At 40.2% G+C, this 25,760-nt stretch overlaps 1 protein-coding gene across 2 annotated transcripts; it reads left to right on the top strand.

The window, feature by feature from the left end:
* phb2b (prohibitin 2b) lies at window positions 1-24,548 on the top strand. Of its 2 annotated transcripts, XM_028444357.1 has the most exons (11): window positions 8-95; window positions 1,069-1,198; window positions 2,078-2,214; window positions 3,225-3,309; window positions 5,736-5,815; window positions 12,741-12,925; window positions 13,277-13,406; window positions 13,828-13,931; window positions 14,027-14,104; window positions 14,176-14,255; window positions 23,579-24,548. In XM_028444357.1, coding segments are annotated over exons 3-11 (768 nt in total). In that variant the 5' UTR covers window positions 8-95; window positions 1,069-1,198; window positions 2,078-2,213; the 3' UTR covers window positions 23,604-24,548. The 2 variants fall into 2 exon arrangements, with proteins under 2 accessions (XP_028300157.1, XP_028300158.1); XM_028444356.1 differs by lacking the exon at window positions 2,078-2,214 and having other exon boundaries at window positions 1-81.
* Window positions 24,549-25,760: the final 1,212 nt, after the last annotated feature.

Here is a 25,760-nt window from a genome sequence, read left to right as displayed (position 1 = left end):
GCCCCCGCGTACTCACTGGGCAGGGCTTTGTGTCGACCTTGGGTTTTGACGTCGAGCAACATGGCGAACAGAGAGCCGAATGTGAGTAGTGAAATGTGAGTGTTTGAAGACATGTATGTGTGACTGTAGGTTACAGCTGTCCAGCTTTTCTAATGCTGAGTTTTGAATCTCATTAGTGAGCTTACGGCAAAGTGTCGCACGTTCGCCCGTCATGTGTGTCTGTCTCTGGCCGGGCAGCTTGTGGAAGGTTGCCCGGTCTGTGCCCAGTCTGGCCAGGTGTGTGCCCGGTCTTCACCGAGTCTGTGCCCCTGTGCCCTGAGGCAGACCACTGTGGATGTGTTTTTCACACCCTTTAGTATCTGCTCTAACTGATTACAGATAATAACGTCACATTATACCTTATTAAAGTCCCTTAGGCCAGAGCAGACGGATACGGATTTATATTTTAGGTGAAAATGTTTATAATTCACTTGTAATATCGTCATCGATATTAGTATAACTCGGAGATGAGACACTTTAATCTGATCTCAGGGTCACATGATCAACACGCATGTCACCATTAGAACAATGACCAATCAGAGCATCAACACAGGAAACAATAAAGGCTTTTATTTTTTTGATTTTGTTTTGTGTATTTTTGTCATTCTGTGTTTTTTAGTCGTATTTTGTGCATTTACTTTGGGGGTCGCATGTGGATCAAGTCTGGTATAACTCCAGGATCTCATACACGCCTCCTAGAATTGTGAAATATTTTTGTGTCAATATTTTATTTTGTAATTTGAGTAATTATTTGTGATAAATTTCAGGATTAAAAAAAAAACTGACTTCTGGCGACAATTTGTATTTATAAATGAAAATCGTAATTGTGTAATTTTGAGCAGAGGAAATATACTGGTTCTCCTGTCTCGTCACAGACACCTGGGAAAGAGGGTCCGCTGTTGAAAATGGTCCGTTAACATTACATGATGATTTAAGGTCACATGAGGGAAACCTTCTACTCTGATTGGACTGCAATAATTGTACTAACTAATTTGTAAGATAATCTTTGTAAATTTCCTTTCTCTGCAGCGCCTCCTCCAGCATCTGAGGGACCTGGCTAGTCGAGTGTCCTCTGGTGGCAAAGGAGCAGGATTAGGACTGAAGCTGCTAATTGCAGCTGGTGCTTTGGCCTATGGCGTTAAAGAAGCCACATACACAGGTTTGGTAGAGCAGCAGCCTAATCATGAATAAACTGACCCAATTGAATTCTTCTGTAACAATTCAATAGTGTTACAGTTTTTAAATGTGTAGGTAAACACACCTTTGGCACATTCTGACATTATATATAGAGGACTTTGACATATTTTTCAATAGGATCGTGCATTATGCAGCTCAACAATCCTGTCACGTTTAAAGAAAAAAAAATGTTTGGCCTTTCCCATCAGAGCTCATGACGGCGTGACCGTGTACACTATAAAAGACCGTAGCTATGTGCTTCACCAAGGCTGAATTAAAATTATTATATTATTTTCACTGCTCCAATAATTTGTACTTAATAGCAGGGTTGGGCATATGAGAGCATAGATGTCTATACTGTTTCTACGACACTTTCTTTTGTTTAGCCTAGAGCAGACGTGGGCAACTCTCAACCTACAAAATTACTCCAAATATACTCAAAATGACAACAAAATACACAAAAGCACTCTAAAAATGCACAAGATGACAGCAAAAATCAACAAAATGAGAGAATAATATGCAAAATGACTCCAACAACACACAACAGGGTTCTCACCAGGAATTTTTCACAGCGTAAGTGAATCGTAAGGTGAGCGAGCGCCGCTGGCGCGAGTGTTGTAAGGGGGTCCGGGTGAATCCCCCCCAGAAAATTTTGAAATTTATAACCCTCTGACAGCCAAATTTTGTGAATTAAAGCTAAAGTTTTTTGTTACTGCCTTACTTTAAAGCCAAAAGTTATTTTTGAAACAAATAAGAACTCACAGACACTGTATAGAAATGAAATGAAACATAACAATTCAGCTTTTGACCTCAATCTGAGGTTAAGGCACTAATCTGTTTATTTACAACCTCTAATAATCAGTAGAAGAAGACCCTCCTCCAGCCCAAAGACGCTCACAGACGGTCACAGTCACACCGAGCCGACCAGGCACATCTATTAGTAGCACCATCAGACAACCTACGTGTGTGGAAGCCATAGACGTTCTTCTAAAGAACAAAGTAAGATTCACATACTGAAACACTGTGTGCTACTGAGTAGCACAGCTGAATGTGCTTTTTATTGTGGTTTCATTCCCCGCCCACTCACCTGTTCTTTAACCCAGTAATAAGCCATGTAGTCAAAGTCAAAAGTCAAAGTCAGCTTTATTGTTGAATCCACTACATAGGGCTGCACAATTCATCTAATTTTAATCGTGATCACGATTTTGGTTGCAACGATGAAGTAAATCTGACCGTCTGCAATATTTACATTTAAAATATAAGCTCTGCACTCTGTAATAATGTATTTATTTCATTAGCATTTGTTATGTTTTAAATTCTTCAGTACATTTTTTAAATTGTTTTCTTTGTATAATTCTTATTTAAAGCTTCATTTTGCACTTTAAACATATTGCTTGTTTTAAAGTAGTGTTAAAAAAAACTGATTTTTTTTTTCCCTAACATGATAAATAATTGTGCTTATATTTGTGATTACAATATTGTTCAAAATAATCAGGATTATCATTTTGCCCATAATTGTGCTGCCCTACTACTACATGTACAAGACATGTAGAGAATCAAAATTAACTCAAGAGAAGCTGGTCCATGCTTTTATCTCCAGCAGACTGGACTATTGTAATGGTCTTCTGACAGGAATTCCCCAAAAGAGCATCAGATGGCTACAGCTGGTTCAGAATGCTGCAGCTCCGGTCTTTACCAGAACAAAGAGGTCAGAGCAAACGGGGTGACACTGCTGTTAGTTGTTATGCTGCTAAGAAGTGGAGCAAAGAAGTGGAACAAACTGCCAGCAGAGCTCAAATCGGATACAATCACGTTTGTGGCCCCTGCTGTGATGAAAGGTCTTTGGCCTATGCCGTCCTAATGCATAATAATCATTGTGTGTGGAGAGGACAGGAGGAGGCCTGTCGTGAAACAAACTTGTCCTGTTACTGGTGCTTTACTGGGACTGGATGGAGAAGGAGCTGGTTCAGTCATTAAAGTAAATGTGTGTGCATGTGTGTGTTTTCCAGTGGAGGGCGGTCAGAGAGCCATCATCTTCAACAGGATTGGAGGGATGCAGATGGACACGGTGTTGGCAGAGGGGCTGCACTTCAGGTGAGCTCAACAAACCACGCTTTGCTACCCGTCTGCATTTGTGCTTATCACAAGGGGAATTTAAAATCCACACATTGCGCAAGCGCTCTTCTTCTTTGTCAACCAACTCTACACACACACACAAACCATTGCAAAATGATGTAGCATTAAAATGAAAAGGCAAACCTTTAAAACGATTGAAATACAAATGGGATACACTGAAACAACGAGGATTTCACAAAGTCTGGTTATTTTAGATGAGTTTATACCTGAAACGGCTTTTTCAGCCAACTGAGCTTTCTTACAGCTGTTTAACTAAAAACTGGGGCTGGACCTTTAAAGCGTTAATTGTAATCAATTAATTGCAGAAAAATAATGCACAAAAAAAATAAATAATGCAGTTAATCCCTTTTCTTTTTGCATTCCAAACAGCATGGATCCTTTCTCATTGCATGAGTTCCTGGTATCCCATAATGCTGAAGCACCTGCTACAACGGTAGAATCTGAGTAGAAGTTGTTGTTGTGCTTCGTGGCTTGTTAATTTTAATAAAAAAAACAAAACAAAAAATACCAGATGAAAAACAAAACCCCAGTTGTGTGCAAATTGTGCAAAAAAAAGTTTGATGATGACTGGAGGTCTTCCTCCTCCAGCCTTCCTGTGGCGCTTTTCCACCTCAATGCTAAACATGTAGCAGCTAGCACGGACAACGGTCCTTCGGACGCTACACTAGACCGAACAGGTAGTGTCGCCACTCCACATCAGACAAAATGACAGGGTTTCAGAGCATAAATGATTAAGTCCATAGCTGACAAATTAACAAACTTACTGGCTAAATGATAGTAGTGGACTGTCAACCACTGTCGGTGGTAGAGGATGTGCTACAGCTCGTGTTGTCTGAACCAATTTATGAACTGCTATGTAGAAAGACAATTTCAAACAAAATGAATCTGCTTTATCAGTTGCTCTGTTTATTTCATGCCACAACTATAACTATTTTGAATTGTTTTCACTTCTCTGGAATGTACTGTACTAAGTACTGTTTTTCATTTTAATTCACAAAAACAATTTTTTTTAGAAATTTTACAAAAAATTGTAAAACAATGAAAATAGCTTACTTAAATTTAAGTTTCTGCCTTGTGAACAATGCAATCTTAATATGATTTATTCATATTGCACATTATGTTAGCACTCATGAAAATAATACATTCAATTTTGTTGTTTAAGCTCATTTATTGTTTTCATTGATTCAATCTTATGCCAAAATTCATTTAAATTGGAAAAATGTTGCTTCTCATGTCAACTATTGTTATAATATTCATTTAGATTAATTAATTACAGTCTCTAATTAATTAATTTTTTTTAAAATCAAGTCCCACCTCTAGTAAAAACACATTGTTCGATACAAATAATGTTATAGAACTCAAAACCAGTTTGGGTTTTTTTCATTTTTAATAAGCTACTTAACAGAATGGACATTTAATTTATACAAAATTAGCTTTCCTCACAGTAACCATGATAAATATTCAGAGATGTGATGATGAATAAATGCCCAAATATTTTTTCCCCTCGTGCCGTGTGGGGGCAGAGCAGGGTGACAAGTGAATATTGATATCAGTAATACATCTTGGGTATTGATTATTTCATTACTTTGTGATTTCTGAGAGAAGCTCAGTGAGCAGCTGCTCAGATGTGTGTGAATAAAGAGTAAATCCAGTGAAACTTCTGTCATCGGTAGAACGTGTAGCGCTCCCTGAGTGAGTCTAATAACAAAATTCTGTACTTAATGTTCCAAGAAAGAAATAATCAAATCACTTACATTTCTAATGAAATACATTTTATTGACTTGTTGATCATAATTTTTCTTTGTAATTTCTGAGTGAATGCTGACAGGGTGAAAAACACAGTGAGTACATCAAACACTCATGGATCAGTGTCTGTGGTCGTTTATAATTGTTTATTGGCCTGTAGTTATAAAGGCTGTAGTTTGGGTCATTGTATGTTTAAAAATCTTTCTTTGCTCCAAGAACCAATTTGATCATCAAGCTACTTTTTCATTCATTAGTTTGGTCCGTCAGCATTTGTCTCACTCTGTTTTTCCTTTTTGCTAAATAAGACTTTTTTTTCCAAAGGTTCTTTCCAAAGCTGCAGTTCAGTGATAGATTACTCTCTCATCCTTGGTTTCTATTGGCCGTTCACTGTAAAACTTGTGGTGTATGCATCCTCAACTCTGTGATCAGTAACTCTGGATGTCTTCACTCTCTCTCAATGTATTTCTGCTGTTCAGTCAAAGGATAAGTTACATATGTCAACCTAACACCTAATTCATCCTTAATGGTAACATATATATGCAGGTGTGCTGCAGATTCTGTCCTTGAATAGCTATTGATGGGATTAGCATTGTGAAGCATTTGCATGTGCATCACCCTGACTGGAGTCTGCATTGCAGGATCCCATGGTTTCAGTACCCCATCATCTATGACATCAGAGCCAAACCCAGGAAGATCTCCTCTCTGACAGGCAGCAAAGGTAACACACATCAGCTGAGTGTTCGTAGGTCACATGATTAGAGGCCTCTGCAGTGACATTTTTTTAGTCCTCTGTGGGATTGTTGGAGATCTGTCAAAGCCGTTGTAGTACAGAAAGTAAGGCTACGCTACGTTCACACTGCAGCCCATCTGTGACCTGTATCCGTTCTCTTAAATATGGTTTGAACAGCACAAAAACATTTTTTTAAATCCTAACAAGCTTTTGCATGTGCTTTTAAATCAGATTTTTCAATCAATGATCCTGATGACATCGTTGCCGACCATAATGATTAGACAAAAACAAATAGATGCAAGGATGCATCAGTTATTTCACCAGGGGTCAGAATATTTTACAATATTAGAAGCTATCATTAGCCTACGATGTTTAGGACTCTACAATCTCTGGCATTGATGGTCTCGACCACAATACAAAATACAAAATACAAGATGGCGCCGCGGATGGCTGCTGTGGTGTGTTGGTCCGCACTTTTTTGTCTTGTTTTTGTTGTAAAATCCGCAACTGGCTTCTCTTATTCAAGAGAAGAGCTCTTGAATGTCAGGGCAACAACCCCGAGAGATTTATTTCCCACTTTCATCGCTTCCTCTGTGGATTTACTGGACATTTTACTCAAAGGTGCGCTCACCTTTGCTCACGCAGTGAAGCGCCGGAGGAGAGGAAAAAGAGCCGGTGCGCTTGTGCGCCTCCGCCAGCGCGGCCGGCGCACACCGTTACCGGGGATATTCCTCTCTAACGTGCGCTCACTGTGTAACAAAGTGGACGAACTCCAGCTGCTGTTAGGTAGAAACAGAGACTTCTCCTCATCTTCTGTTCTGTGCTTCACGGAAACGTGGCTGTGTGAAGCGGTACCGGACTCTGCGCTGCAGTTGGTCGGCTTCCAACTTCACAGAGCGGACCGAGACGCGGAGCTCACCGGGAAGAAGAAAGGTGGAGGAATCTGCTTTTATGTGAACAGTAACTGGTGTAACGACGTGACAGTGATCCTCCAGCACTGCTCTCCTCACCTGGAATCCTTTATTATCAACAGCAAACCCTTCTATTCTCCCCGTGAGTTCGCTTCATTCATCCTGGTTGGCGTGTACATCCCACCGTCAGCTGATGTGCGCGAGGCACAGCGCACACTCGCCGACCAGATCCTGTGCATGGAGCGGACCTACCCGGACTCTTTTATCATTGTGCTTGGTGACTTTAATAAAGGTAACCTCTCACACCAGCTCCCCAAATATAGACAATTAATTAAATGTCCGACCAGAGAGGAGAAGACACTGGATCACTGTTGCACCACACTAAGCAGTGCTTATCACGCCGTTTCCCGTGCTGCACTGGGCCAATCGGACCATTTGATGGTCCATCTGATTCCTTCATACAGACAGAGGCTGAAGCTCTGTAAACCTGTGGTGAAGGAATCTAAACAGTGGTCCCGTGAAGCAGTGGAGAAACTCCAGGAGTGTTTGGACTGTACTGACTGGGATGTTTTCAGGTCTGCGAACAGTTCTCTGGATGAGTTTACAGACGCTGTGACGTCCTACATCAGCTTCTGTGAGGACAGCTGCATTCCATCAAAGACCAGGGTGAGTTATAACAATGACAAACCCTGGTTCACAGCTAAGCTCAGAGGGCTGAGGGCAGACAAAGAGGTCGCTTTCAGGAGTGGAGACAGAGCCAGGTACAGAGAGTCGAAGTACACGTTTGAAAAGGAGGTGAGAAAAGCCAAACGTTTGTACTCAGAGAAGTTACAACACCAGTTCTCTGCAAATGACTCGGCTTCTGTCTGGAGAGGGCTCAGGCAAATTACAAACTACAAGCCCAGAGCCCCTGCTGCTGCTAACGACCTCTGCCTGGCCAACAGTCTGAATAACTTCTATTGTAGATTTGACAGACAATGGGACAGACCTGACTCCAACCCCCCTCACACCTCTGACCAGCCTCACTCCAACACCTTCACCCCCCACATCAAAGCTACAGTTTCACCCCAGCTGCCTACAGAGGCTCTCTCCCCTATCTTCCCCCCCTCCTCCCCCCCTCCTACAGAGACACCTTTCTCCATCAAAGAGAGAGATGTGAATAGACTTTTCAGGAGACAAAACCCCCGTAAGGCTTGTGGACCGGACTCTGTCTCTCCTTCTACCTTAAAGCACTGTGCTGATCAGCTGTCTCCAGTGTTCACAGACATTTTTAACACCTCACTGGAGACATGCACCGTACCAGCCTGTTTTAAGGCCTCCACCATCGTTCCTGTCCCTAAAAAGCTGAGGATCACAGGACTTAATGACTACAGACCCATCGCTCTGACATCTGTGGTCATGAAGTCCTTTGAACGCCTCATGCTCTCCCACATCAAGGACATCACCGACCCCCACCTGGACCCCCTGCAGTTTGCCTATAGATCCAACAGGTCCGTAGACGATGCTGTAAACCTGGCTCTCCACTTCATCCTCCAGCACCTGGACTCCCCAGGCTCCTACGCCAGGATCCTGTTTGTGGACTTCAGCTCTGCTTTTAATACAATAATCCCAGCTCTCCTTCAGGACAAGCTTTCCCAGCTGAACGTGCCAGACTCCACCTGCAGGTGGATCACAGACTTCCTGTCTGACAGGAAGCAGCACGTGAAGCTGGGAAAAACCATCTCTGCTCCCCGGACCATCAGCACTGGATCTCCTCAGGGCTGTGTTCTTTCTCCTCTGCTCTTCTCCCTGTACACCAACAGCTGCACCTCCTCTCACCAGTCGGTCAAACTCCTGAAGTTTGCAGACGACACGACCATCATCGGTCTCATCGCTGATGGAGACGAGTCTGACTACAGGTGGGAGACAGACCGGCTGGTGTCCTGGTGCAGCCAGAACAACCTGGAGCTCAATGCTTTAAAGACAGTGGAGATGATAGCAGACTTCAGGAAGAACCCAGCCCCCCTCACCCCCCTCACCCTGGGAGACTCTACAGTGAGCTCTGTGGAGTACTTCTGCTTCCTGGGGACCATCATCACTCAGGACCTCAAGTGGGAGCTGAACATCAGCTCCCTTATCAAAAAAGCTCAGCAGAGGATGTACTTTCTGCGGCAGCTGAAGAAGTTCAGTCTGCCAACAAAGATGATGGTGAACTTCTACAGCTCCATCATCCAGTCCATCCTCTGCTCCTCCATCACCATTTGGTACGCTGCAGCTACGGCCAAGGACAAGGCCAGACTGCAGCGTATCATCCACTCTGCAGAGAAGGTCATCGGCTGCAATCTGCCCTCCCTCCAGGACCTGTACGCCTCCAGGATTTTGAGGCGTGCAGGAAAGATTGTGGCCGACACCTCCCACCCCGGTCATAAACTGTTTCAATCTCTCCCTTCTGGTAGGAGGTTTCGGTCCATCAGGACCAGAACCTCCAGACACAAAAACAGCTTCTTTCCCTCTGCCACCATCCACATGAACACACCCCAAGTCACCCACTGAACTGAAAATTTCTTTTTGTTGCTTGTTTTTGTGCACCAACCACCAAGTCAAATTCCTTGTACTGTCCTTAAAACTGTACATGGCAAATAAAACATTTCTGATTCTGATTCTGATTCTGAATAACAGAATAACTTTTCCCACAGATCTTCTGTAGCACTGATGAGATGTGTTGTTCAAATGCTCTGAGCATGTGAAGCTACTGAGCACAGAGTGCTGCAGCGCTTCACAAAAAACGGGCAGAGTTTCACAGACGCAGTAGTTAAGCGTGAACTGGCCGGCTACGTATTTTTGGAGTGAGTGATGAGTTGCGTACTTTTTTGACAGTGTTTTAAATGGTTTAGACGGTATTTGGATGGGAGGGGACATGCGGTGCGTCTATTGAGCGGTCCCCGGAAACATTTTGTCATTAAAAAAAAAAAGTTATTTGACTCACAGTGACGGCGTTTCATCCACATTCTATCAATTTCTGCATTCAACAATTGATTCCAGTTTTTGTTTGTCAATTCCGTCCGCAATTCCGTCAACGTGGAAATTATAGGGCCCTAGATATTTACTCTCCTTAACACAGTGCGTGCCAGCATTGTCACGTAGTACCTCATGACCTGTTTTGTTCACGCGGGTCATTTCAGGGTGATGTTCAGTTCATTTTCTAAACTGATGAAGTTCACATTTGTGTAATATGAATGAGCACACAAACACCTGCTGTATGAACATCGCCTTTGTAGCTTTGCAATCAGGCCAACTACTTACACCTGAATCTCAGTGTAGGGCTGTTAGCGTCCCGCTTCCTCTGATGAACACCCCCAGTTCACATGAACTGTAGCTGAGCAACAGCAGCAAAATCCAAGCAGTCATAATGGAAATAGTGTTCAACGGTACCTAAATGAAACACATCCAACATTCGACTGAGCAGCCAACTGTCCAAATGCTTTACGTGTGTGTAAAAAAAGGTTAAAGCTGCTTGAGAGGATTATTTTTATCAGATAAAGACAGTGTGGCCTCAGAGATCAATAAATCTAAGATCATTTGCTCAGGAAGAAGATGTAAAAGGATGGAATTTCTTCTTGAAAGTTTGTTTTGATCTCCACTGTAAACACTCTCATTGATGTTGTTGGGAAAGGTTGGTACATTGCATTGTGGGATCTGGAGTCCTGTAGATGGATCATACAAGTGTTTTTACTTCATTCTTTCTGTGATTTCTTGTGTTTTTTCTCCAGACAAGGAGGAAAGTGATTGGTTTGACTTCATGTGTGTTGTAGTTCGTTCCCAGTATTCCAAGTGATATCACCTCACTACACCACACATTTATTTTGGTCGGATTCTGATATTTTTCTGTAAACCACAAAATAATTATCCTCCATTTTTTGCCGCAACAAACATCAGAAATGTGTTGGGAACTCACTTTGTCAGAGTTTTTTGTTTCAAACACAAGAAATCACAGTAAGAATTAAGTAAAAAAAAAAAGGTTTATGCATCCGTCTACAGGACTCCATATTCCACAATGCAATGCACCAAACTTTTCTAACATTGTTGATAAACCAAGTGTTTACAGTGGAGTTAAAAACAAATTTTCGAGCGGCAATTTCACCCTTATTTTATTGATCTGTGAAGCATGGCAAGGCAAGGGAAATTTATTTGTATAGCACATTTTATACACAAGGATCTCAATGTGCTTTACATGATCAAAAAGTGCAACAGAAAACATTCAAAAGCTTAAAATCAAAAGGACCATTTAAAATCATCAGTAAAATCAATTAAAATCATCAACAAACACATTACATCAACAACATGACCAAAAATCTCCTTCTCAATCATACACAGTGGAGAAAAAAAGTGCCTTTAACTTTGATTTAAAAATGTTCACATGTGATGCTGACTTCAGCTCTGCTGGCAGTTTGTTCCACTTCTTGGCAGCATAACAACTAATGCAGCATCACCATGTTTACTATGAGCTCTGGGCTCCACTATCTGACCTGTGTCCATTGATCTGAGAGACCTGCTGGGTTCATACCTGACTAACATCTGACTGATGTATTCTGGACCAAAAACAATTCACAGATTCATACACCAGAAGCAGAACTTTAAAGTCTATTCTGAGGCTGATTGGGAGCCAGTGTAAAATTTTAAAACTGGAGCAATTTGTTCTGACCTCTTTCATTCCTCTTTGTGCTCCGCTCCTGCTCTTTTGCTGCTGCTAGCTCAGCTTCCGGAAGTAGACGCCTACACTGTCTTTATATCTGATTTAAAAAAAAAAAATGATAGTCCCGAGTAGGGATGTAACGGTTACCGGTATCACGGTAAACCACGGTAAAATTTCCGATGGTGAAGGTTGCCGTTTATGTTTTAATTACCATGGTAACCGCCACGGTCGATAACCACGGTGTGGAAAACTCGTGAGATAGTTTATCAGTCTCCCTATGCATGCGCACCGTGCAATGTGCACTTCTTATGTTGTGAAGAAGACATGGTAGAGGGAGAACATGATACTTAGCGGCCCTCAAGGCATTTTTCCACTTTCAGAGAGGATTGAATGAAAATCCTCACAGCGTTTCTCTCTCACACACACACACACACACACACACACACACACACACACACACACACACACACACACACACACACACACACACACACACACACACACACACACACACACACACACACACAGGCGCTCTGCTCACTCACAACATGTCAACAAACGTTAATGTTTAGAGTTTTTTCAGCTTCAGGTCTGTTTTTAATTCGGTTTACTTTGTACTTAGTTATTAGTTCTGGTATAGGTGGTTTCATTCAGACATGGTGCTTGGTAGAGAGAGCGTTATGTCTCTACCTGTTGGAGATGTTTTTTCTTTTTTTTTTAACCGTCAGCGACCTCACTGACACTTTCTTGCTGTATTTCATTAAAAAATAAAGGTAGTAGTGGTATAAACGTATTCAAGTTTACGTAATGTGAAATTACACCTGCACTTTTTTTTATCTGTTTTCTGACTTATTTATTTTTTTTACTGTGGTCATTATTGAATTGCTGCAGTTTTGAAATTTTTTTAAACAATATTTTTATTTTTACTATAATGTTTATTTTGAACCGTTTGCTGTGACTATTGTTAATGTTGCACAGTTTTGAGAAGTCTTTATTTATTGTATATAATGTTTATCTTGCACAGTTTTTTATACTTGGTTAATGTTAATTTTGCTGTGTTTTGTTCAGGTTGTTATTATTAAGACTTTAATATATAACAAATCTATTTAAATATACATTTTGGTGAAATTATTTAAATTTTTCAGTGTTTTTTCAACATTTTGAGGACATTTTAAAAATACCGCGGTATTACCTGCTTTCTCAAAACTCATATTAAACTCCATCCATTTTAGGTGAACATAAACTGTTGGTTTGTATACTACATTTCAAACCTGGCCATGTCTCCAATGTGCGGCCTTTCATTACATGTGCAGCGTGTGTGTCCTTCCAGATTTGCAGATGGTGAACATTGCCGTACGAGTCCTGTCCAGGCCCATGGCATCTAACCTGCCAGTTCTTTATCAGAAGCTTGGAAAGGACTATGATGAGCGAGTGCTGCCCTCCATCGTTAATGAGGTTCTTAAGTCTGTAGTTGCAAAGTTCAATGCCTCGCAGCTCATCACGCAGAGAGCACAGGTACCGTCCCAACATCAGCCCTTCCCCTCAGAGTTTACTGAGGAAAGAGCATGTTTATACTTCTATACTGTCAGTAATAGTCCAACAAAATTCATTCACTCGGTACATGAGCGGCTCCCATCATGGTTTTCATGGCATTTGCTGATCAGTGAAAGTCTTACAGATGACCAATCACATGATAAATAAAGAAAATAGGCTTTACTTCTCATCATGGAACTATTGTATATCACATTGTTTAGCAGTCTTTCTTCTGTGAGGATCATCAATTGCCAGCTCGACATGTGACTCTACACTCTATCTACTGAAACAGTGTGATCTGGCTGTTCACTGATGTCATTGTGTGCTGTGCAGGTGTCATTGCTGGTGCGCAGGGAGCTCTTTGAGAGAGCCAAAGACTTCAACATCATTTTGGATGATGTGTCCATCACTGAGCTGAGCTTCAGCAGCCAGTACACTGCTGCTGTGGAGGCCAAGCAAGTTGGTGAGACACCTCCACCCTCACTGAGACACACATGCTTTGTTTCTACAGATAGAGAGCGTTTGTTCCACTCATGTCTCTCAAAGTGGACTAATCGTGTCAGTGACCTTCACAAGCTGAAGCTTTAGTGAACATTATAACTCGGGTTGCAAAGGGACAGAACATTTCCGGTAAATGTTCACAAGAACGTAAGCTTCAGAAATTTTGGGAATATTCAAGAAAAAAAACTGAGTGAGAATCATTTTTTGGAATTAACCGGAAATTTGGAGCAACTTTAAAATAACTGATGCAGATATTTAAGATGATGCTAAAATACATGTTTCCATGTATCTCTAACTCCTTACTATTTAGTAGGAATAGCTCTGAAATCAAAATGAAGGGCATGGTAAGAAAACTGTCACGTTACTGTTGAGTGTGTCTTCAGCCCAGCAGGAGGCTCAGAGAGCCCAGTTTTTTGTGGAAAAGGCCAAACAAGACCAAAGACAGAAGATCATTCAGGCTGAAGGAGAAGCTGAAGCTGCCAAAATGGTAAAGCCCATGATTCTGTGTCACTGTGTCTCTCCATAAGTATTGAGAGAAGCTAAATCAAGCATTGATCGTCTGTGATGTGTTGTTTCCTAAAGTTGGGCCAAGCAGTCACGAAGAACCCTGGCTATCTGAAGCTGAGAAAGATCCGAGCAGCACAGAACATTGCAAAGACCGTCAGTACCTTCTCCCATCTCATGGTGCTTGTCCAGCTGCTTCCACACTCTGACTCTTTGTTTGCTTTCAGGTGGCTTTATCTCAGAACAAAGTTTACCTCAACTCTGACAGCTTGGTCCTCAATCTACAAGACCAGACTTCCTTCAACAAGTAGGTGCACTGATGCCCTCACAGGAAGCTGATGGTTGTAGAAAGTACAGCTGCTGTTCCTGTCATGGACTTCTGCAACATCCTTTTCAGCTCAAACAATGTTAGGCCTTCTGACTGTTAAAAGGGTTTGTAGACCAGTCACTGATGGAAGCCTGCACACTGGTTTTAAAGGGCAGTAGTGTTGTGAGCCCTGTCGCCCATGTCTAAAAGCCGCTACTATTTTCCCACGCTTTGAACCCTGTGGCTTAAACAGCGGCCCGGTTAATTTGTAGATTTTTTCGGTTTTTAAGGTTTGTGCCGCCAAAAAATTGAGCTTCGTCACATTAGACCAGGTGGACCAATGAAACTGATAACATTAAATAGTTTGCGCTCCCACTGAATCATTCTGATCAGTTATTTTGTCATGAACATACCCTCATCATGGCAAAGACAGAGAAATGTTGTCAGAGAGAGAGCGCTGCGGCAGCCTGTGTAAAGTAATAAAGTAAAAGTCAGCCAGTTTGTAATAGAAGGAAACAAACAAAAGTTGTTAAATCAATGCTTTAGTCTTGTTCAGGAGTGACCGCTGCTCTGGACTCTGGGGTTGATGGAGAATCTTACGTAAGGAGGATGGACAGATGGAGATACAGTCTGTATCAAGGCTATTCTGATCTCCACTCCATTTACAGTATAAGCAGTGCTTTATAGTCCGGAAAAAAGGAAACTATAAACTGCATAAAGTTGCCAAATCACCATGTTTAGTTTGTTCAGAAACGATTGCGTCCATATTTTGACTCAGAGTCTTGATTCTGCGTGATCTCTCTGCAGTAGTTCACTGTAAGAATAGTGGACAAAGCAGTGTATCAGCCTGGTTCCAGTAAAAAATGACCATTAAAAGCTGTAAATGGACTAATATGTAGACTTCATGTGGAGAAGGAAACTCATCAGTTGTTAAACCTAACTTAAGTATAGCAGTCCGCCTATCTGCCCGTTCTGATTGGCCGAATTGTTTGAAGGGCACCCTCATCAGCCTATAGAGTGCGGCTTATGTTACACTGCGGCCTTTGTGTGGATTTTTCATAGAAAATGGCTAAATTATTGGTATGCGGCCAATATAATGGTGTGCTTTATTGTCCGGAAATTATGGTAGACTGGACTTTTTCAGGCAAGGCTCATTAATTTGGTATAGTGCATTTTACACACAAGGCAATTCAATGTGCTTTACAAGATTAAAAAGTGCAACAGTAAACAGTTTAAAACATTTAACATGGTTTAAAATCAAGAATAACATGATGATAAATCTCCCTCTCAGTCAAAGGCAGTAGAGAAAAGGATTCAAACATTTTGACATTGGATGCTGACTTCAGCTCTGCTGCAGTTTGTTCCACTTATTTGCAGCATAACGACTAAAAGCAGCATCACCATGTTTGCTGTGTTTTTGGGGTTCCACTATCTGACGTGTCCATAGATCTGAGAGACCTGTTGGGTTCATACTTGACTAACATCCCACTGATGTATTCTGGATCACATTTATACACCAGCAGCAGAACTTTAAAGTCTATTCTGAGACTGAGTGAAAGCCAAACTGAAGTATAGTGCTCTGACCTCATTGTTCTGGACCAGTTGTAGATGTTTGATGAAGACTATTACAATTGTTCATTCTGCTGGAGATAGAAAGATCAGCAGAAGCTGCAACATGCTTTTGAGTCATGAAGCCTTTCACTCTGGAGATGTTCTTTATGTGGTAGAAGCTGTTTTTGGGAATGACTAAATCTCACTGCTGAATGTAAGATCTGAGTCCACCAATTTTTGGGACTTCAGCTTTTAGGGCTGGAGACTCATGGTCCTTGCTGACAGCAGTCCTCTTTTCCCTGTTACCAAAGACAATAACCGCCATCTGCTCATGATTTAGTTGAAGGAAGTTTTCACTCATCCAGCAGTTTACCTTTTCTAAGCAGTCACACAACACCTCAATGGGACCATAGTTACCTTGGTTCACTGATAGATATAGTTGTAGCTCTGATAATCAATCTTACAATTCTGTAGAATTTGTCTTAAAGGAAGCATAAAAAGGAACACAGCCCCGAGGAACCCCACAGGACATTAATCTGTCACATTCAAAGTTTCCAATGCTTACAGTATAACTTGGCTCCTCCCAGTTGTACCTAAACCATTGCTGTACTTTTCCATGTAATCCAACCCACGTTTGGGTCACTCTTTCTCCCTGAATAGTCAGAGAAAATCTAAATCTATATCCTTTCGGCCTCACAGAAGTACCAAATTGTCAAAGTCTACATGAGATAGGGTTCAATTAGTTGAGATTTGCAAGGAGATTGGTGATGGCAACTCTACATAAAGTGAAAATAACTTCCAACCATAATAAGAGGATGCTGACAAATGCTTTAGTGGTGGAAAAGGATAATGTGTATTTTAAAGGGTCAGTATTATGAAAAAAAAAATTACTTTATAATGGTTTTGCTTAGGGGTGTGAAAAAAAATAGATTTCACGATATATTGCGATTTTTTTGGGTGCCGATTTTTATTTATTTATTTATTTTTAATATTTAGCAGTGTGTAATGCCTCCAATATTTATGCATGCACAGACATTTTTTTTAATATAATCTGTTCAGATCAGTGCTTAAACTGATGCAATAGGATAAATTAATTTTTATTATTTTTGTGCATTGTCAGTAACTCAGGGTGATTTATACTTAATGTTCTCACTTAAAGTTGTTACAATGCTGTCATTATGTTGTCATGGTTACTTTGAGACTTCTACGCAGTAGTTTCAGTGAAAAGAAACTTGTTGCACTTTATTTTATGATGGCAGTGTGTAACACTGCATTTTCTTTTTTTCAGTGAAAATGTGCAAAAAAACTACTAATAATGATAAATATGATGTTTTGAAGCAAATAGTTTTGATTAAATTCATCCTCTGAATGATCAATATCTTCTGATGAACATATACAGCAAATTGATTTTTCATCTCTACGTTTAATTTTGATATTAACTGGGTAGAGTATCGCAATTTATTGCGATAATATCATATCGTGACCTACGTATCGCGATACGTATCATATTGCAACATCCTTGCCAATATTCACCCCTAGTTTTGCTACAGTGATATACATTCATTGCCTCATTCCGAAGGCCGAAGTTTTAAAAAGTTCTGTTTACTCTCTCCCTTGTCGTTCCACATTTTGTAAAAACATCTTGTAGTTCTGATAGTTCTTATGCATCAGTTTTTTTATTTATAGTACCAGGCCTGGCCCAAAAGTATCAGTAACAAAAAACAGAACTGCTACATACATACACATTCAGCAACACTCACCAGGATATTCTTTGAAAATACTTGGCTCAAAACATCACAGGACCCGACAACATCACTTTCCAGTTTTATTAGAAAACACTTTGAGTGCTCAAAACAGTATTTTTTCATAGCCGCTTTTCCTTATCGACTTTCAGAGAAAGTGAAAGAAAGTTCTTCCTCTCTAATGGAGGATGCCGTGTGCAGAGTTGTAGTGCATTCACGGTGCATGGGAAAAAACAATACTCTACATTAAAGTCACAAATGTTACGTTTACTATAAAATAAAATAATAGTTCCAGCAGTAAAATAACCATGGATTACATTTAAAATTTGTGCAACAAAATATTCTGGTCAAATACATCACTGAGGTCCAATAGAATGACAGCAGAATCAATGTTCAATCAAATGTCATTGATCACTTTGATAAGAGCTGTTTCTGTGCTGGGATGAGAACCAAAGCCTGGCTGAAAATGATCAAATATTCTGTCGAAGGTAAACAATTGACTTGGTTGAAGACCACCTTCTCAATGATTTTGGCCATTAATGGAAGGTTGCTGATTGGTCTATAGTTAGCTCGTATAGAGGCATCCAGTGTTCTCTTTTTTAACAGAGGTTTCACAGCAGCTACTTTCAAGGATTTTGGTAATGTGCTTGACTAGAATGCGCAGTTAATTATCTGACACAAATTCCTCTATCAAATATACTACAGTTTTAGAGAAGTTTGACGTAAAGGTGTGCAATCTGATGATATAATCTAATCGTGAAGATTGTAGAACCGCCTGTAGTCCACATTTTATCCCTCGCAGTGCCATATTTGTGTCATATGTCTGTGCGCCCATGCACAGCACATACAAAGGTTTTTTTTCTCTGCCAAATCACACCACTTGCTTGTCAAGCTCATGTCAGCACTACAGAGTAGACGCACTGAAGGATAAATCAGAGCTCAATCAGTGCAGAAAGTACGCTTCGCTAACACTCCCTACCCCTCCCTCCATCCCTATCAGTGCACGGACGTGCAGAGTTTGAGGAGTGGCTTTTCCTTTTAGCCGCTGCCTGTCAGAGGCTCAGTGCAGATGTCAGTTTGTCCTCTGTAAAACTTAATCAGTTCTGAGTGTTGGAAGCACTGAGAGACGTTTGAGGAAACACTGCATGTATTTCTTGTCTGTAACTAATTCGCTGTGATAAGGCTGTACGCAGCAGCCTCACAGGGCTGTTTAAAGAATTCATAAAGGGACAACGTCCTGAATGTGGTTTAGCAACACTACACAATTTAATCACACATTTCAGCCTTAGTGAAGCAAAAAGTAAAAACTGGCACAAAATGTTGATATTGTGCTGCTAGGGATTAATAAAAGGGTCTTTGTGGCATTTTTCTTCATCACCCATTATTGTTTTTCTTGTAAAACTATATTAAAAAAAAAAAAAATGTTGGGGAAAAGTATTGAGATTTGAATATTGGTCCATATCATCCAGGCCCAATCTAACCAAAGCAGTAATGTTTTATCTTGTAAAGGATATGATGTTAACATGTGTGTTACGTAAAAAAACAAATCAAAATCACTAAACTGATATGCTGCCTTGTTATGTAGCAAGTGTTAGAACACCACTTTTGCAAAGTAAAAAGATTTGTATTGTACTTATCCATTTTTTCCATATAGGGCATTGGTTTTAAATAGTTGAATTAGTTTGTTTTACTGTTTTTTTTAACTTGCAAATAGTCAAAATGATCTGAATGGGGGAAAAAAAAAAAAGATTTTACAAAGAAAAAATTGTGATATACATTTTTTTCCTTATTGCCCACTACTAGTTTGAAAGTATTGTGTCCAAGACAACACGTCGATGGATTTAGCCACTGAACGGTTTCCTCTATGTTCACTGTAATAACCTCTAACATTGTAGTTGACTCATCCCTCAGTGTTTAAAGCTATTCAAGCTTCTTTTTTTCTTTTGTGCTGCTTTGTACTAATGTTTGACCTTATTGATTGTATTTTTTTTGTCATTGAAATACAAATTCATTGCATTTACCAGTTGACAGTAGTTCAGGGGCTTTCTGATCTGGGGGGACATTGTGAGCATTTCAATGACAGTTTCTTAGTGAGGTTGCATCTTTAGGATTACATCATCTCACAGGGAAACATGATGCTGTCACCAATAGGAATGTTTCATTTTTTGTGTGTGCCAACATGATTTCCACATTCTTTTGTGCTGTGAGGCAGGACTTTTAAACTCGTGTATAGGATGGAAGTTATTTTATCACAGCTTTTCATTCAGGGTTTGAATGGAAGAGGTGATAAATTGCATTGAAGTCCCCAGCAGCTCCACATACACATTCATGCCAGACCAAAAAATAGGAGGAAAATGTGTTGCCACATATCAATCTCAATCAATCAATCAATCTTTTATTTGTATAGCGCAAAATCATAACCAATGGTATCTCAAGACACTTTACAGTAGAGCAGTCTTAAGGACGGACTCTTCATTTTATGGATACACACATATGCATATATACGTATATACACATACATATGTATCCCACACCCAACATGAATTCATCATGGCGGCAAGGAAAACCTTCTGTTAAGCAGCAGGAACCTTGTGTGGATCCCATTCCTATGATGAACAGCCATCCACGTTATGCTGTGTTGGGTGTGTGCAGAGGAAAGGGTGGAGACAGAGTTGTTGAGACTCCGTAACTCCACACTGAGGATCCCACGGACCTGCAAGACAAAAGCCAGAAGGAGTACAGGAGCAAACACACAAGGGAAGAAGCAGACATAGAGGGAGTGTTAGAGAGAGGAATGGGACCCTCTCCGGTCCCTCTCTAACCTAAATGACCTCTCTCTTAACGCCCTCTCCAACCGAGCGTGCCAGACCCCCCTGGCAGTCTATGCCTATTGCATCTTAATTATGAGCTATGAGCTGGTTCCTAACTAAAAGCTTTACCAAAGAGGAATGTTTTGAGCCTAACCTTAAAGGTAGAGAGGGTGTCTGCTCCCCGAACCGTGGTTGGTAGATGGTTCCAGAGAAGTGGGGCCTGATAACTGAAAGCTCTTCCTCCTATACTACTACTAGAGTCAAATGGAACAACGAGTAGGCCAGTATTTTGAGAGCGTAGTGTTCTGGGGGGATTGTATGGCACTACAAGCTCCTTGAGATAGACTGGTGCCTGTCCATTTAGGGCTTTATAAGTGAGAAGAAGAATCTTGAATTCTATTCTATATTTTATGGGAAGCCAATGCAGAGAGGCTAATACAGGAGTAATGTGATCTCTTCTCCTCGTTTTAGTCAGTACACGTGCTGCAGCATTTTGAACCAGCTGAAGTGTCTTAAGCGACTTGCTCGGGCAGCCTGCTAAAAGAGAATTACAATAATCCTGTCTAGAGGTAACAAAAGCATGGACTAGCTTTTCAGCGTCACTCTGAGACAGGATAGGTCTGATTTGAGCAATGTTACGGAGATGAAAGAAGGCAGTTCTTGAAGTTTGTTTTACGTGAGAGTTGAAGGATAAGTCCTGATCAAATAGAACCCCAAGGTTTCTAACAGTTGTGCTTCATGCCAGAGTAATGCCATCTAGGGCAGTTAGGCTAGCATAGGTTTCTCTAAGGTGTCGTGGGCCCAGTACAATGACCTCAGTCTTGTCTGAGTTAAGAAGAAGAAAATTTTGGTCCATCCAGGCCCTAATGTCTTTTAGACAGGCTTCAAGTTTAGATAGTTGATTTGTCTCACCTGGCTTCATTGATACATACAGTTGGGTATCATCAGCATAGCAGTGAAAGTTAACAGAGTATTTTCTCATAACATTACCAAGGGGGATCATATAGATACAGAAGAGGATTGGACCTAGCACAGAGCCCTGAGGAACCCCGTAGCTTACTTTAGTGTACACAGAAGACCTATTATTCACGTGTACAAACTGGTACCTATCAGATAAGTAGGACTTAAACCAGTTTAGGGCAGTCCCTGTGATTCCAAGTAATTCCTCTAATCTCTCTAGTAGAATATAGTGATCTATAGTGTCAAAAGCTGCACTAAGATCTAATAAAACCAGCACTGAGAGTCGTCCTTCATCTGAAGCCCAGAGTAGATCATTAGTTACTTTAACTAAAGCAGTCTCTGTGCTGTGTTGAGCTCTAAAACCTGACTGGAAGTCCTCGAACAGGCTGTTGTTTTGAAGGAAGTCACAGAGCGGAGCCGCCACAACTTTCTCAAGAATCTTTGAAATAAAAGGAAGATTAGATATAGGCCTGTAGTTTGCTAAAGTGCTGGAATCAAGAGTAGGTTTTTTGAGAAGGGGTTTGATTACAGCTACTTTAAAGGACTGTGGCACGTAGCCTATTGATAGGGATATATTTATTGTCTCCAACAAAGATGGGCAGACCAGGGGAACAACTTCTTTAAACAGCTTAGTTGGGATCGGATCTGAAAGGCAGGTCGATGGTTTGGAGGATGAAATAATAGTTAAGTTCCTGAAGTCCTATATGTGTGAAACAGTTTAGGTTAGGCCTATTTACATTTAATGGTACAGCAGGCCCAGGTGAAGGCAGGGAGTGGCTAATTTTATCTCTAATCTTGTGAATTTTATCATTAAAAAATGTCAAAGTCCTCACAGCTGAGGGCTAGAGGAATCATGGGCTCAATAGAGCTCTGACTTTGTGTTAGCCTGGCTACAGTGCTGAAAAGGTACCTCGGATTATTTTTTATTTTCTTCAATTAGTGAGGAATAGTATGTAGATCGACTATGTCATAAGGCTGTCATGTATTTACTATGGCTTTCTTGCCAGAGTATTCGTGACTCCTCTGTTTTATTGGAGCGCCACATTCTCTCTAATTTACGGGTTGTTTGTTTGAGTGTGTGAGTTTCAGAGCTAAACCACGGAGCTTTCCTCTGACGTTTAATAGTTTTTTCCCTCAATGGGGCAATTGAGTCCAAGGTGGATTTTAGTAGACTAGCAGAGCTATCGACAAGCAGATCCAGTTGAGAGGGGCTATAATTAATATCATAGTTATTTATTGGATGGTGCACTGATTATAAGGCAGCAGGAATGGCCTCTTTAAATTTAGCCACAGCACTATTGGACAGATTTCTACTTGTAACTATTTTATTGCACAGTGCGAGATCCTCTAGGATAATGTTAAAAGATATTAAAAAGTGATCTGATAGCAGAGGATTTTCAGGGTAGACTTTTAGTTCATTAATATCAAGGCCATATGTTAGAACAAGATCAAGAGTATGATTTAAACGATGAGTAGCTTCATTAATAGTTTGAAAAAAGCCAACTGAGTCTATTAGGGACATAAAGGCTGAGCTCAGGCTATCACTATCTTTGTCCACATGGATATTAAAATCTGCTACTATCAGTATTTCATCAGAACTGAGGACTAAGTTTGATATAAACTCAGAGAATTCTGATAGAAATTCAGAATAAGGGCCTGGAGGATGGTAAATTATCACAAATAAGACTGGCTGGCAGGTTTTTGATTCGGTATGAGATAAATTTAGAACCAGGCTTTCAAAGGAATTGTAACTGGCCTTTGGTTTAGGATAGATTAGGAGAGAGGAATGATAAATAGCTGCTACACCACCTCCACGGCCTATGTCTCGTGGCATATGAGTATTTAAATGACTGGGAGGAGTGGCTTCATTTAAACTAACATATTCATCTTGATACAGCCATGTTTCAGTTAAACAGAATAAATCAAAGTTATTTTCTGAGATAAGGTCATTTACTAGTAGAGATTTGGATCTCAGTGATCTAATATTTAATAGAGCACATCTAATGGTTTTATGTTTTGGTGTTTCTATATTTGAGATTTTAATTTTTTTCAGATTTTTATAATTGATACCTCTTTTATTTGATTTTATGTTAAAATCATTGTGAAATTTGGGTCAGGGGACAGTGACCGTCTCCATAAAATAACATGAAATATCTGTAATTTTTGTGACAGTTTCACAAACTCCGTGAGACTGATCTGCCAGGATTAATGCTGCTGTTTTCATGTGAGCTCTTTAACAATGAGTTTTTCTTTTTTCCAGCATGTTGTTGAGCACAAAGAAGTGAAGAAGAGAAGAAACGTGGCTGAACCAACAGAAGCTCGACTTTCAAATTCAGTCCCACATACACGCTGAACATTTGACTGCAGATGAAAGAGAACTTTAGGTGTAGTGTTTTAAATATGCCTCAGTTATTTTACAAATATGATGATCATGTCATATGTCATCACTTGATTCTAACGGTAAGAGATGTTTGAAGGACTGCAGAATGAGGAGATGCTGAAATGATGCCTCCTCTGTGTGGAGTTGCTGCTGAACGAAGTTTCACATTTGAAATTAATCTACAAAAATAACAACTAAATCAGTAAAGACTAATGATTAGAAATGGTTCGGTTTTAATATCAGATAAATGACAGCAGGCTCTATGATTGTGCTTCAATTCAACATGGCTTCAAATGAAGAAATCCTCATTTTTGGCACCTGGCCGTTAGTGATAATTATTTAGCAGAGGGAGGCACTTTGTCTCATATTTCACAGAGTTTCCACCGAATGTCAAACTTTATTTCTATTTCCATAAAGGAAAATCTTCACAGAACATAATATATTATTTAATCAATTATTAAATCTGAGTTATGAAAAGCAATTTATGAAAATTTTCACTCCGCCTTCTACCACCTAAAGAACATCTCCAGACGCATTTATCTAAAGAGACATACAACACGAGCAGTGATGATGACCCAGTTTGGGTTAGAACCAGTGATCCTCTGATTACAAGCCTCAACCGTTATGCCCCCTCCCTTTTTCTGTCATTTTATTTAATTTTGCTTTGACTGTGTTTTTGGCAATATTCTGAATATTTTCTCTCATCTTGTGCAGGGTTCTCGCCGAGCTCTGTTGAGCGTAGGGGCCCCTTCATAATTTTTGTTTTTTATAACATAAAACAAAAATTAGTAAAAAAAAAAAAAATGTACAAACCCCATTGAGTAAAAAGTTCCTTTGTACTTTCTATACCTACACCATTCTGGTCCGCTACATCTTTTTTTCAATGATTATTTTGACATGACCCATCAGTTGGAATATATGCCAGCTAGTACTGTTAGACTAAAAACAGATTTTGAGTACGAGTAGTACTACAAAATATTTGATAAATCTCCAAAATAATGGATGTAATGAAGTTCATCCATGATAACCAGATAATCCTGGCTAAACCTGCCAACTATTTTTATTGAAGTGGTTTTGTTGAATGTAAGACAATAGTAACAACTGTTCATTGGTTTGACTCTACTGTTGATGTTTTGTTGCAATAGTAAAACTGGATGTTCTGGTTAAATCTCTTCGGAAGTTGTTTTTCTCTGCTCCCTTGGAGTGCGTGGTGCGTGTCGTGTGACCAGTCCTGACAGACGTGCTGTGGCTTCTGCTGTTCAGTAAAAAGGATTGACACCATCCATGCACATTTAAGTGATGGAGAGGAAGATCTTGATCGGCTTTCAGGAAAAAGTCGCTGAAGATGAGTATGCACATCTGAACTATGACTGAAGGCTCATCTAATAGTAGAGCAGACTGAGCTGTTGTAACGTCACATCAGCTGAAAGTGAGCTGTCAAGGGTTCTCCAACCTTTTGGATCGATGAGCTCCTTACAGGGGAGAACGTTTCTCACCTCAATTTACAGCCATTTCTAGCTCTAATTGTCACAAAGATATATTCTTTGAACGTTTAAACTTAAATATTTGAGATTTTTATTGTAGAAATGAACATAAAGACCACTTGTAATGTCTTGCCTAAAATGTGTTCATTGTAGTAACAAACAAAACATGTTCATATTTATTTGGGGAAAACAAAGCATTAAGTACTTTTTTGGTTGGATTTTATAGCCATCGAGAGACAGCCATAGCAGTGAGTTGTTTCCACTCTCACATACTAGACATTTGTTTAATTCAATCCCTCCGGAATCACCATTTAGCCTGTCGAATAGCCCCCCCTTTCTCCTTTCCAAAACCCCGTGGATGACGTCACGGGACTAAGGTAAGGTGTTAGGAGAGGAGTTAGGGAAAGGTGATCACGTTTGTTTTAACAATCACTCACTTCAACAAGGTGACTTAATAAACTGACAAAGGTTAGTGACGTCTGCTGTGGATTAAAAAACTACAAATTTCCAAAAATTGACTAAGCCTATAACCCTTTCCGCTATCACCTAAAAAATCACAATGTTTAAATATAAATCAA

Source organism: Gouania willdenowi, chromosome 4, assembly GCF_900634775.1.
Source record: "Gouania willdenowi chromosome 4, fGouWil2.1, whole genome shotgun sequence".
NCBI lineage: Eukaryota > Metazoa > Chordata > Actinopteri > Blenniiformes > Gobiesocidae > Gouania > Gouania willdenowi.
The sequence above is the reverse complement of the archived record's forward strand: the minus strand, read 5'-3'. Positions and strand labels throughout refer to the sequence as shown.